General features: G+C 43.0%; 2 protein-coding genes across 2 annotated transcripts; both read left to right on the forward strand.

Annotated features, from left to right (window-relative positions):
• Nucleotides 1-3,944: 3,944 nt before the first annotated feature.
• LOC142204362 (olfactory receptor 11A1-like) lies at nucleotides 3,945-4,529 on the forward strand. Its single transcript, XM_075275676.1, has one exon. It carries the CDS (start codon nucleotides 3,945-3,947, stop codon nucleotides 4,527-4,529), a length of 585 nt encoding a protein of 194 aa, XP_075131777.1.
• A 6,206-nt stretch (nucleotides 4,530-10,735) lies between these two features.
• LOC142204364 (olfactory receptor 6P1-like) lies at nucleotides 10,736-11,671 on the forward strand. The gene has a single exon (XM_075275677.1). It carries the CDS (start codon nucleotides 10,736-10,738, stop codon nucleotides 11,669-11,671), a length of 936 nt encoding a protein of 311 aa, XP_075131778.1.
• Nucleotides 11,672-14,948: the final 3,277 nt, after the last annotated feature.

The raw sequence follows: 14,948 nt of genomic DNA on the forward strand, positions 1-14,948 counted from the left end.
GGACCACTATGGGACATAATACTGTGTGCAGGGGCCACTATGGGACATAATACTGTGTGCAGGGGCCACTATGGGACATAATACTGTGTGCAGGGGCCACTATGGGGGATAATACTGTGTGCAAGGGCCACTATGGGACATCATACTGTTTGCAGGGGCCACTATGGGACATAATACTGTGTGCAGGGGCCACTATGGGGGATAATGCTGTGTGCAGGGGCCACTATGGGGGATAACACTGTGTGCAGGGGCCACTATGGGGGATAATACTGTGTCCAGGGGCCACTATGGGGGATAATACTGTGTGCAGGGGCCAGTATGGGACTTAATACTGTGTGCAGGAGCCACTGAGGGACATAATACTTTGCGCAGGGGCCACTATGGGGGATAATACTGTGTGCAGGGGCCACTATGGGGGATAATACTGTGTGCAGGGGCCACTATGGGACATAATACTGTGTACAGGTGCCACTATGGGGGATAATTCTGTGCACAGGGGCCACTATGGGACATAATATTTTGTGCAGGGGCCACTGAGGGACATAATATGTTGTTCAGGGGCCACTATGGGGGATAATACTGTGTGCAGGGGCCACTATGGGGCATAATAGAGTGCGCAGGAATGCATAGGAGGGGCTCGGTTGAGATCTTCGGCGTCGGGGGGGCCCATATCAAGAGTTCACCACGGGGCCCCACCATTCCTAGTTACCCCACTGCTTGCAGTGTACGTGTGTGGTTCAATGAGCACCAGGATGAGTCTACTGTGGGTCCACCTTGATCAGGTTATTTGCGCCATGGATGCTCAATCGCATAATCTAGCACAGCTGGCCACGGCACTGGAGTCGGCATGACTCAACATCCCAGTGACATCATCACAACATCCCCTCTCTTCCTGCACGTCTCGCAGCGGTCCGCTCTGCAAAAGGTGGTTATTCTGGATTTTGACAGGGGGTCACATTCATATGACTGGACTGTGTATGATGCAAAGCATTAAGTCCATGTTTGCAATTAAAATTCCAGTAGTCAATGCTAATATTTGTATGCGTATTTGCAAAACCATAACCATCCCAGTCTATGCCTCATAAGGCCTTTACCTTATATTTTTTATCAATGCTTGTTTTATCATTTGGAGGGATATAATGAATAGGCCTGTAATTGTGGAACGGATCATTTGTAACAATAGGGGTTAGAGTTCATTTCTCACCAAGGAATGAAGTTTCTGGAGCGATTAATAAATAGAACCTCAAAGGGCACCAAATTGCATACTGGAACCTATTTAATTGTTGATGTCAGCAGTTTTAAAGGCTAGTCAATCTTCTAAAATAAGAAGTGGCTTAAAGGGGTTGTCCAGGCAAAAATGGACAACCAGTTATTAAAACCGTATTGCAGAACCGGGGAGAACCTGGCTGCATCAATTACCTCACCCCATTCCTGCTCGTGGCCTCTCCTCTTCCTGCAGAAGCCTGAGCCATGTGTGTTGCACATTACGTTGTGATGGTGTAACGTGCAACGTATGGGGTCCCTGGCCTGTAGCGAGGAGAGGTAAGTAAAAGGGGGCCTTACCGCACCTCCACTGCCTATCAAAGAAAACTAGTGGGAGTCCAGTAAGGCCTCCAAAAGGCACTGGGCTTACTGGGGGATTCACCGTTCCCCCGGAGAACCAGTTCAACCCTGCAGACAGGTTTTGGTAGTGAAAGATTCAATTATTAGGGGAACAGATATGGCAATCTATCACGAAGACCTAAATTGTTGAACAGTGTGTTGTCTTCCTGGCACTTAAGTTTGACACATTGTGGATTAGGTCTATAGATTGCTGTGGTGCGGTAGGTGAAGAACATGGCACAAATTGGTAAAGATAGAAAAAGATGGAAGAGCTCTAAAAATAATTTCAGGCATCCAGGATGCAAGGTAAAGGCAAGGACCTCAAAAGGTCCCAAAATGGGGATGGTGCGGCCATGTTGGAGGAGAAAATGGCTAGATGGTTGGAGTAGTGTTTAGAGATGAGCTGGTGCAAGGCTCTACTCATGCCAAGGGCCTAAAACTCTGCAGGTAGAGGCTGAAGTCACCTGAAGGGCCTCAATCTCTGCTGGTAGTTCAGCTTAAGGGCCTGGAACTTAATTTGGAAGGGCTCATGTTAAGGGCCATAAAAGTTAATTTTGGAAGGTCTTACCGCACACACACACACACACACACACACACACACACACACACACACACACACACACACACACACACACACACACACACACACACACACACACACACACACACACACACACACACTGACAGGTCAGTGTGGGTACTGTTGGATTTCCCATTGCCTATCCCATCTGTGGTTGTCATGGGCAATGTGATTTAAAGGGGTGGTTGTTACTGTTTGTTGAGCTTAAATTGGGGTTTGTGTCCATCCATTTGGGGAGTAAAGAAGGTTTCCAGGTATTTTCCCACTTTGGTAGAGGTTTTTTTTGAGTGTGGAAAGTGTGTAGTTGTTAGGCTGTGATGTTGGGGTAAAACAGTGACTTGGGCTTGTTAGATGCCCCCAGACATGCTTCCCCTGCTGTCCCAGTTGTATTGCAGAGGTGTTGGCATCATTTGCTGAGGTGTGATACTGGACTTGGTGACCCTCCTGAGTCGAATGGTGGGATCCCCTGAAACGAAGCATTTTCTCCCATAGACTATAATGGGGTTCGATATTCGTTCAAATAGTCGAATATTGAGCTGCTATTCGAAACGAATAACGAACATCAAATATTTTACTCTTCGCTCATCTCTAGTTAACATATCCAGGCCATCTAATATTTCTTGATAAATTCATTAATTTAAAAATATATAATAAAATAAAGATTTTTTTTTTTTTTTTTTTTTTTTTTAAATATTAATTGGATAAATGAGTTTCTATCCCCGGACGGTTTGCTGATTATTCCAAAACAACCAATTCTCAGGACAATTTGTAAGACATAAAAAGCAAAGAGAAATCAATGTGTCTCATTCACTACTATAAATGTCCTGGATTGTTACAGTTTTCTTCCAGATGTGTAAAGGGATAAGGCTATTTGGAAGGAAATCCAAAAATTTATGAAGCTTTCAAAAAATTAGCTTTTAAGGAACCAAAAATCACACAATTCTCGTCAAGATTGCTGACAATGATTTGACTCTTCTGACTCTTCTAGCTACACGGCAGCGTTTACATGGTAAGATTTTACTGAAATAGATCCTGCTGAGGCGGAATAATTTTTTGTTAATGTTTTCTGTCTTATGTAATTTTTTGTTTTCACTGGTAAAAATTCCCCAAACAAGCCACAATTCTGTTTTCTCCTACAGACGACCTAACAACTATTAATGCCAATAGCAGAACAATATGGTTCGCTTATTACGAGCGTCCTTACTGTCACATTAATGATGTTCTCCGGTCGTGGAAAGTGAGAAAGGAATCCTGTGCAGGGACTCAGCTTCATTACAATCTAATCAGGATATTATCTAAATCTGTTAATAATAATAAAAATTGTATCAATTGTTCAACTAATATCCAAACTAATAAATTTATTGCACCCAAATACTCCACTGAGGTAATAATAATAGTAATAACACACATCATGAATAGCAGCAGCCCGATGGTCACTGAATTTCTCCTCTTAGGGTTTCCAGATGTCACCGGCTTTCGAGCCACCATTTTATTCATTGTGATTCTGGTGATTTACATTATGACTCTCATGATAAACACTATGGTCATGGTGTTGATGTCCATTAAGCCCCAGCTCCATTCTCCCATGTACTTCTTCCTCCAGCAGTTATCACTTATTGAATCCATGTTCCTCAGTGTAGTTGTTCCTAACATGCTTCAGGTTATATGGTGGGAAGGGGCCGCCATCTCTGTTATAGGATGTATAGCCCAGTCTTATTTGTATTGTGCCATAGGGTGCACAGAGTGCCAGCTTCTCACCGTCATGGCTTATGACCGCTACTTGGCCATTTGTAACCCTCTTCGCTACAGCACCATCATGGGCACAAGACGTCAGAAATCCTTGGTCATCTACTGTTGGGTTTTTGGCTTCCTCCTGACCCAGATCACTCTTAACTTTCTTTGCCAACTTCAATTCTGTGGCCCCCATGTGATAAACCATTTTTTCTGTGATCTTGCTCCATTTGTTCAACTTACTTGTTCTCACAAAATTGCCTTCCAGTTGATGATTCTGATTTTTGCTATTCCTTCAATTACCATACCTTTTATATTAGTTATTATCAGTTACATCTGCGTCTTTATAACAATTCTTGGCATCTCCTCTGCCAAAGGAAGGAAGAAAACCTTCTCCACCTGTAGCTCCCACCTCACTGTGGTCACCATGTACTATGGAACCCTCATCACTATCTACATGGTCCCAGCTAATGGAGATACCTTGACCCTCAACAAGCTAATTGCACTTTTGTACATTGTGGTCACTCCCTTGTTCAACCCGATCATCTACTGCTTGAGGAACCAAGAAATGAGAGTCGTCATGGAGAAGTTATTCCGCGTGAGAACTGGACAATAGACACAAGACTGCAATGAAAAATATGTTTGTTCCATAATCTGCTGAATAGATTATAAATCCAATGTGTTGGACAGGTTGAATTTGTAGGTGTCTAAGTCAGGGGTTAACCTTTGGTGTCCCATCACTTGTAACTTGCTTTGATGTTGGGTCCTAAAATATATTCTTATTATGTCTCAACATATAAAACAAGAAAAGCAAAATATGAATGGGTGTTCCTTTAGAAATACTTTCATAGATAGATCTTTAATGAAATCTTATAATTGTAATAAAATTACTGATATTAGAGCCACAGTTCAAACTTGTGTTATCATCATACAGTGGGGCAAAAAAGTATTTAGTCAGTCACCAATAGTGCAAGTTCCACCACTTAAAAAGATGAGAGGCTTCTGTAATTTACATCATAGGTAGACCTCAACTATGAGAGACAAAATGAGAAAACAAATCCAGAAAATCACATTGTCTGATTTTGTAAGAATTTATTTGCAAATTATGGTGGAAAATAAGTATTTGGTCAGTAACAAAATTTCATCTCAATACTTTGTTATATATCCTTTGTTGGCAATGACAGAGGTCAAACATTTTCTGTAAGTCTTCACAAGGTTGGCACACACTGTTGTTGGTATGTTGGCCCATTCCTCCATGCAGATCTCCTCTACAGCAGTGATGTTTTGGGGCTATCGCTTGGCAACACGGACTTTCAACTCCCTCCAAAGGTTTTCTATAGGGTTGAGATCTGGAGACTGGCTAGGCCACTCCAGGACCTTGAAATGCTTCTTACAAAGCCACTCCTTCGTTGCCCTGGCGGTGTTTCTTTGGATCATTGTCATGTTGAAAGACCCAGCCACGTTTCATCTTCAATGCCCTTGCTGATGGAAGGAGGTTTGCACTCAAAATCTCACGATACATGGCCCCATTCATTCTTTCATGTACCCGGATCAGTCGTCCTGACCCCTTAGCAGAGAAACAGCCCCAAAGCATGATGTTTCCACCCCCATGCTTTACAGTAGGTATGGTGTTTGATGGATGCAACTCAGTATTCTTTTTCCTCCAAACACGTAAAGTTGTGTTTCTACCAAACAGTTCCAGTTTGGTTTCATCAGACCATAGGACATTCTCCCAATACTCTTCTGGATCATCCAAATGCTCTCTAGCAAACTTCAGACGGGCCCGGACATGTACTGGTTTAAGCAGTGGGACACGTCTGGCACTGCAGGATCTGAGTCCCTGGCGGCGTAGTGTGTTACTGATGGTAGGCTTTGTTACATTGGTCCCAGCTCTCTGCAGTTCATTCACTAGGTCCCCCCCCCCCGCGTGGTTCTGGGATTTTTGCTCACCGTTCTTGTGATCACTTTGACCCCACGGGGTGAGATTTTGCGTGGAGCCCCAGATCGAGGGAGATTATCAGTGGTCTTGTATGTCTTCCATTTTCTAATTATTGCTCCCACAGTTGATTTCTTCAATCCAAGCTGGTTGCCTATTGCAGATTCAGTCTTCCCAGCCTGGTGCAGGGCTACAATTTTGTTTCTGGTGTCATTTGACAGCTCTTTGGTCTTCACCATAGTGGAGTTTGGAGTCTGACTGTTTGAGGGTGTGCACAGGTGTCTTTTTATAGTGATAACAAGTTTAAACAGGTGCCATTACTACAGGTAATGAGTGGAGGAAAGAGGAGACTCTTAAAGAAGAAGTTACAGGTCTGTGAGAGCCAGAAATCTTGATTGCTTGTAGGTGACCAAATACTTATTTTCCACCATAATTTGCAAATAAATTCTTACAAAATCAGACAATGTGATTTTCTGGATTTTGTCTCTCATAGTTGAGGTCTACCTATGATGTAAATTACAGACGCCTCTCATCTTTTTAAGTGGTGGAACTTGCACTATTGGTGACTGACTAAATACTTTTTTGCCCCACTGTATGTAAATACATGAGCAACCTGTCAATTCAAAGGAATGTCCGGCACTTGTCCCTGTCTTGTCTCCTGTAACATCTGGTTTGGGTTAATCATAGTAATTTGCCTACAATTGAAAGGATATTGATAACTGCAAATAACCCAAACCACATTAAATCAGCCAATGGAAATAGATGCCAGGGATGAGGAGCTGTTGCAACAAAGAGGAATACTTGGGGGTATCTTTATTCAGAAAATCGAGTTTGTGTGCTTTTCATACTTTATTACTGCCTTTATAATGAAATTATCTGATAGACAGTGTTTAATTACTAAGCCTGTGGCTTATTGGTGACCAGCGAAGACTCAAATCAGTAAAAGCTATTATTAATCCCCTATTACTATTATCCAACAAATAAGGGGAACCTGGAAGAGCCGGGTACCAGCCGAACCATCTCATCTAACGTAATTATTACATCCTAGAGTTAACACAGACTGGTAGTTTTAGGCTGGGAAGAGGCCAATAAGCCTGGACCTTCCTTTACTGATACGACTAGCATAAGGCTATATGTTTTACCTTGATTTGATATGAAAAAGGAAGATCCCCATGTACTATTTTTCAAATTATATCAAATGTGGAAACATTTTGTGGACCATCACCTTTTTTTTAAATAACCTATCAAAAGTAATTCAGCAGCCACCATGATATCAAGATAGAAAGGTCCATTGTTATTGCTCCTTTCCTATCCTACAAGCCTGCAACTGTCCTAGGACTCAGGAGTCATTTCAGGAGACTGAGTTTTGCTGACACCTGACACTTCCTTGTACATCCGGTGTACTGGTTGTCAGGATAATGATAAGCTATTATGAGAGCAAAAACTAAGTCCCTGTTTTAATATTAGAATGCTTTCTATCAAACACCTCCATTATCATGGCAATAGGAAGGTATTAAAACATATACACCTACACTCAGAAACAAAATATAATGTATTGCAATAAAGGCTCCCCCAGAAAACCTGTGAAAAACACTAAACACAATAGTAGGTTAATTAAGTTATTTTTCTGATATTTGTAATCTCAGTGATTTTCTTTTGTCAGCTTGCTGTGTCCTGTGGCTGGTTGAGATCATTTAGGCTACAGATTAATATGTCCAAGAGTAACCTGGACCACGTCATCTAAATGAGTGAATGGGAGTCATTCAAATGGTCGTGCTATGAGAAAATTGTTACCGTCACGTATTACACCAGGAAATACAGGGCAGACAATGTGATGTATTCAGTGACTTACACATCACTATACACTCGTGGCACAGCCTTTATTTGCTGTAATGCTGGACATGTACACACATCTATCTCATTGCACCTCATAGCTATTAGGTAAGCTACAGGCCGCACAAGACAGAAAACTGATGATCAGTTATAGGAGGACTTAGAGAGAATCAAGGAGTATGATAAGGCAAATTAGCAGTGATAGAATAGAATAGAACAGAGTAGAATAGAATGGAATAGAATAGAATGGAATAGAATAGAACAGAGTAGAATAGAATAGCCATTCCCTAGAAATACCAGTTTCTATGGGTATGTAAATTAGTTCTCTTGCAGCGATGGGGGTGGGCTCCAGCACTGAAAATGCAATGAGGGCATCCCCACTGCTGCTCGAGAACACGATCCTGCGACGCCTCTATCTTCAGCTGGATCCTCCCCTTCTCTGTCGTCTTCCTCCTGCGTCACCTCCGACACCTGCGCATTTGGCTCTGCCAGTGAGACACTAGTAGAGCCGAGTGCGCATGCCGGCCAGCGCCCATATTTGGGAGGCTGCTCTTGCTCTTGTAGTTCAATGCAGGAGCGGCCTCCCAAAAATGGCCGCCAACTAGCATTCGCACTCGGCTCTGCTGGTGTCTCATTGGCAGAGCCAACTGTGCAGGCGTTGGAGGTGACACAGTAGGAAGACGACAGAGAAGGCGAGGATCCAGCCGAAGATAGAGGCGTCGCAGGATCGTGTTCTCGGGCAGCAGTGGGAACGCCCCCATCGCATTTTCAGCACTGGGGCCCGCCCCCATCGCTGTGAGAGAACCAATTTGCATACAGTAAAAACCGGTATTTCTATGGAACGGCGTAGCGGAGATCTCGTCTAAAGGTAAGAGACAAATAGCCTTTCTAAAGACTATTCCGACGTCTTATCCGCACAAGAAAGAGGTTTTAATGGTAGAATCCCTTTAAGAAAAATATTTAAGAATAGGAATTTCATATTTTTTTTAACACTTCGGCCTGGTGTCCTCGCCAAGCTGTATATAACTCGGGGCTGGAAGAATTGTGGAAACAGCTTTTACCCGGATAGTTGGTGTTACTGTCATTCTGCTACATTGTATTTATTCTGTTATGAGCCACAAATAAACCATGAAGATGTTTTGGACAATGGTGAGTGCCGCTTCCCTTTATTCTACCTCACGCGTGTTTTGATGGACTGTCCTGGGAGATATGAGGCAGAACACCTCGGATCCTGGAAACAACTGCAGGCCTTCTGATTCAACTAGCCAAAGTTACGTAGTGCGCAGTATCCTCCGGTAGTTCTATGGCTCTATGGCCATCTGCATGTGAAGCCGCCTCTATCCGAGGCCTGCTGCCAGAGCCGACTTGCGCATGGTTGAATTTTGACCCCCCCGTGCGCCAGAAGAAGACACGTGAAGAGGCCATTGCTGAAGAAGATGAAGGCAGCGCTGGAGAGAGTTCTTTTGCAGCATTAGGGACGCCCACAGTGCTGCAAGAGAACTCATTTGCATACCGAATTTTAAGTGGATGGCGGCGCGGAGAAGACATTGAAAGGTAGGAGAAGAATAGCCTTTCTTAAGGTTATTCCAACATGTTAGCAAGAAAAAAATGAGTGTGAATGATAGGATCCCTTTAACATATCCAGACCAACTAATATTTCTCGCTACATTCATATTTATTTATTTTTAATTTCATGTTAATTGGATAAATGACTTTCTATCCCCGGACGGTTTGATGATTATTCCAAAACAACCAATTCTCAGGACAATTTGTAAGATATAAAAAGCAAAGAGAAATCAATGTGTCTCATTCACTATTATAAATGGCCTGGATCGCTACAGTTTACTTCCATGTATCGGAAGGGATAAAGCCCAAATCATTATTATACTATGAAAAGAATCAGCTCTTGAGGAACCAAAAATCAGACAATTCTCTTCGAGATTGCAGACAATGATTTGACAACTATTCTAGTTCCAGTTAATGCGCCATTTACGTGGTAAGACTTTGCTAATGTAGATCCTGCGGAGGGGGAATGAGATAAGAATAACATAGACAAGTATAGTATAGTGAAGATAATATATATATACAGGGACGCTTTTCACACCACTATAATACCATACACAGGTAAGATTGTCCATCTGCCTCCTTGCCTACATGCCTTACCTGAGGAGGGCGCCGGTGCACTCAGTACATTGTCTGTCCATGTATTATCATGCTCGTGTGAATAAACTACCAATATCTGTATTATTATTTCCCTGTTATGATAGACATTCCCCATTTCCAATCTTGTTCTGTGACATATATGACAGATGTAAGTACGGTGTATGGTCTTTGTGAGACAACCCTTGGTTGCCGTCAGTCATTGGGTGCAGAGCTGTCCTCTAACCTCAGCTATTATAGCTGGGGGTATGTAGGGTACATGCGTGCCAGCTGTTCTATTGAATAGACATCCATATAAAGTATGGAATTCCCCAATTATATAGAAGATAGAGTAAACCCTGTGTGTACTGAATATCAAACTGGAATGGTGGGGGCCATGATAGTCTCTATAAATGTGTTGGTGAAGCGATCCATGGGCCCTGATTGTGAACCCTATTTTGCTAACCCTGCATCACCTGTGGATAAGCAGATGTTGATCTCTACGTGTTTGGCCATGTTTGAGACAATTAGGATAAGTTCAGACCAGGCCGTATCCGCCTCAAAATCCTAACCAAAAAGATGGCAGCAATCTCACTAATGCTAATGTTATCCGTCTTTTGCAACATTTTGTTTTCACTTGTAACAATGCCCCAAACAACCCACAATTCTGTCTTGTCCTACAGATGTCCTTACTGTCACATTAATGATTTTCTCCGGTCATGGAAAGTGAAGAAGAAATCCTGTGCATGGACTCAAGTTCATTACCAAGTATCCTATGGATTCATCCTCATAATCAGGAAATTATCTAAATCTGGAAATAACAAAGTGTAACAATACTTCAACTAATATCTAAACTAATAAGTCTATTGCACCCAAATACTCCACCGAGGCAATAATAATAGTAATAACACATCATGAATAGCAGCAGCCACATGGTCACTGAATTTCTACTCTTAGGGTTTCCAGATGTCACCGGCTTTCGAGCCACCGTTTTATTCATTGTGATTCTGGTGATTTACATTGTGACTCTCATGATAAACACTATGGTCATGGTTTTGATGTCCATTAAGCCCCAGCTCCATTCTCCCATGTACTTCTTCCTCCAGCAGTTATCCCTTATTGAATCCATGTTCCTCACTGTTGTTATTCCTAACATGCTCCAGGTTATATGGTGGGAAGGAGTCGCCATCTCTTTTAGGGGTTGTATAGCCCAGTCTTATTTGTATTGTGCATTAGCAAATGTAGAATGCCAACTTCTCACCGTCATGGCTTATGACCGCTACTTGGCCATTTGTAAACCTCTTCACTACAGCACCATCATGGACTCCAGACTTCAGAATTTCTTTGCCATCTACTGTTGGGTTTTTGGCTTCCTCCTGACCCAGATCACTCTTATATTTCTTTGTCAACTTCACTTCTGCGGCTCCAATGTAATAAACCATTTTTTCTGTGATATTGCTCCATTCGTTCAACTGACTTGTTCTCTTAAAATGGCCTTCCAATTGATGATTCTGTTTTTTTCTATTCCTGCAATCGTCATTCCTTTCATGTTAATTATTTGTAGCTATATCTGTGTTTTTGTAACAATTCTTGGCATCTCCTCTGCAAATGGAAGGAAGAAAACCTTCTCCACCTGTAGCTCCCACCTCACTGTGGTCACCATGTACTATGGAACCCTCATCACTATCTACATGGTCCCAACTAATGGAGATACTTTGACCCTCAACAAGCTAATTGCACTTTTGTACATTGTGGTCACTCCCTTGTTCAACCCGATCATCTACTGCTTGAGGAACCAAGAAATGAGAGCCGTCATGGAGAAGTTATTCCGCGTGAGTGATAGACAATAGACACAAGACTGTATTGTAAAATTAATGTGTTACATAATTTACTAAATAAATTATAAAGTCAATGTCTTGGACTGGTTTGTTGGAATTCTTCATTTAATGTGTTGGACTAGTTCACACAATTTTAGGTCAACTTTTGGTGTCCCATCACTGGTAACTTGCTTTGAAGTTGGGCGTACTAAAATCTATCCTTATTATTTTTCAAGATATAACACTAGAAAAGCAAAGTATGATTGGTGATTTAGCTAGAAAGACATTGAAAGATATAACTTTATTGAAATCTTATAACTTTAAGAAAATAACTGCTGATACCAGAGCCACATTTCACACTTGTGTTACCATCATATGTAAATACATGAAGAGAATGTCAATTCAAATGAATGTCCGGAACTTGCCCCTGACTTGTCTCCTGTAACATCTGGTTTTGGTTAATATTTGTAATTTGCCTACTTTTGACATCTCTTCTCTCTACACATAACACATTATTTCTAGCATTGCGTTCAATCTGAACAGAATCTTTTAACCCTTTCTCTCTATATGTGCCAGTGCACTGCATGTGTATATGTAATGCTAGATGTCCCTAACACACAGTAGTACAGTACAGTAGCAGTGGTGGCCAAGGCACTAGTACTGCATTCTTCTCTAATGTAAAATATCTTATTCACCCAATACAATGTAGCCTGCTGTAATCTTAAAAAACACATTTAGAAAGAGGAATGCAATATATTTTTAAGCACTCCGATCTGGTGTCCATACACAGTGTGAAGGAGGCTAAGCTTTGCTGTAAATGTGATCAAAATATTTTAAGAGTTTCTCTGTGTGTGCAAATGCTCTGCATGCGCTTACATGATCGATATAAGTGTCACACAGTAGTGAAGTACTATTATTTAGGGTTTTTTTTTTGTGTGTGTGAAGGCCTTACAGTGCCCAGTGACAGAGCGAAGAGGTGCCAGCAATGGGAGTACGCCATAATGTTAAAGTTACATAGCGGAGTACCTCTATCAACTTGGATCATCAAGAAATTGTTTATTGATTTTCTGTGCTCATATAGTTGATCTTACATATGGAGGGTTAAATGCCAAGAGGTGGAAACATCGTATATCAGCCTATGTTATGGGAGGCCATTCTCCCACTGTAACTCAAGAAGGGTGTGCTTGGTAGTGTATGACTGGCCATACAGGTACCCATTGGCAGATTGTGGCGTTTGCAGCAGCCTTAAGAGGCCATACAGTGACCTAGTGGCAGTGTGTGGAGGTTGCAGAAGCAAGAGGAGGCCATACATTGACCAATTGGCAGAGTGTGGAGGATACATCAGCCATAAGAGGCCATACAGTGAACCAGTGGCAGAGTGGAGAGGCAGCAGTAGCATGAGGAGGCCATACAGTGAAGAGGTGGCAGAGGAAGAATAAAGAGTGTCAAGTTGATATAATGTGGAGGTAGCAACAATCTTAGGAGGCCATACAGAGACCAAGTGACAGAGTGTGGAGGTGGCAGCAGTGTGAGGAGTCCACACATTCACCCAGCGCCAGAATGCAGAGGTGGCAGCAGCATGAGTAGGCCACAGAATGGCAAGTCGATACAATGTATAATGTGGAGAAGCAACAGCTTCAGGAGGCCATAGAGTGACCCAGTGGAAGAATGCGGAGGTGGTAGCAGCATGATCAGCCCATAAAGTAACCCAGTGCAGAGAAAAAAAGTGGCAACTGTCTTAGGAGGCCATACAGTGACCTAATGATAGAGTGCAGAGGTTGCAGCAGTGTGAGTAGGCCACAGAGTGGCAAGTAGATATAATGTGGAGGTAGCAACAGCCTTAGGAGGCCATACAGTGACCCGGTGCCAGAGTGCAGAGGTGGCAGCAGCGTGAGTAGTCCACAAAGTGGCAATTCGATATAATTTGGAGGAAACAACAGCCTTAGGAGGCCATACAGAGACCCAGTGACAGATCGTGGAGGTTGCAGCAGCAAGAGGAGCCCATGGAGTTACCCAGTGGCAGAGTGTGGAGGTAGCAGCAGCAACAGAAGGCCACAGAGTGGCAAGTTGATATAATATGATGATAGCAACAGTTTTAGAAGGTGATACAAAGACCAATTAACAGAGTGAGGTGAGGCCGCATGGATCATTTAATCTGCTGCATCAGTCATTGTGGATTCTTGGCGTTTTGAAGATTTCCTGAAATTCAGATTGAATCTGCAGAATCAATTCGCTTATCTCTAGTTTCAAGCCCAGATCCTGGACCAAAATGAGCAAATTGTAAGACTGAGGTCCACTGAGAGCTTGGAAAAGAGTGTATTGCTCACATAGCAGGAATTTGGTGTAAGTGCGGAGGGGGGTGGTAATATGGAGGTACTGGAACAGGAGGAAGCTAGATTGGTGACAGCAAGTAGAGTGACAGGGAGGTTAGTCCTCAACTCACATACCCCAACAAGTTGTCGGATGAGGAGGATGTTACTAGAGCAAGACACTACCAGTGATGGCCAGGGAAAGGTTTGCTCCAGTGAGAAAAGGAATAAGAACCAGCGAAGGCCTCACAAGTAATGGTAGTGGGGGATTCAATTATTAGGGGAACAGATAGGGCAATATGTCATACCGACTAGAGATGAGCGAACACTAAAATGTTCGAGGTTCGAAATTCGATTCGAACAGCCGCTCACTGTTCGAGTGTTCGAACGGGTTTCGAACCCCATTATAGTCTATGGGGAACATATACTCGTTAAGGGGGAAACCCAAATCCGTGTCTGGAGGATCACCAAGTCCACTATGACACCCCAGGAAATGATACCAACACCCTGGAATGACACTGGGACAGCAGGGGAAGCATGTCTGGGGGCATACAAGTCACTTTATTTCATGGAAATCCCTGTCAGCTTGCGATTTTCGGAAGCTAACTTTTCCCCATAGAAATGCATTGGCCAGCGCTGATTGGCCAGAGTACGGAATTCGACCAATCAGCGCTGGCTCTGCTGGAGGAGGCGGAGTCTAAGATCGCTCCACACCAGTCTCCATTCAGGTCCGACCATAGACTCCGCCTCCTCCGGCAGAGCCAGCGCTGATTGGTCGAATTCCGTACTCTGGCCAATCAGCGCTGGCCAATGCATTCCTATGGATTCCTATATTCACACTCGGCTCTGCTACATCACACACTCGGCTCTGCTACATCAGATGGGCTGACTGGCACATCAGATGTAGCAGAGCCGAGTGTGCACACTCGGCTCTGCTACATCACACACTCGGCTCTGCTATATCAGATGGGCTGACCGGCACATCAGATGTAGCAGAGCCG

Source organism: Leptodactylus fuscus, chromosome 5 (genome assembly GCF_031893055.1).
Source record: "Leptodactylus fuscus isolate aLepFus1 chromosome 5, aLepFus1.hap2, whole genome shotgun sequence".
NCBI lineage: Eukaryota > Metazoa > Chordata > Amphibia > Anura > Leptodactylidae > Leptodactylus > Leptodactylus fuscus.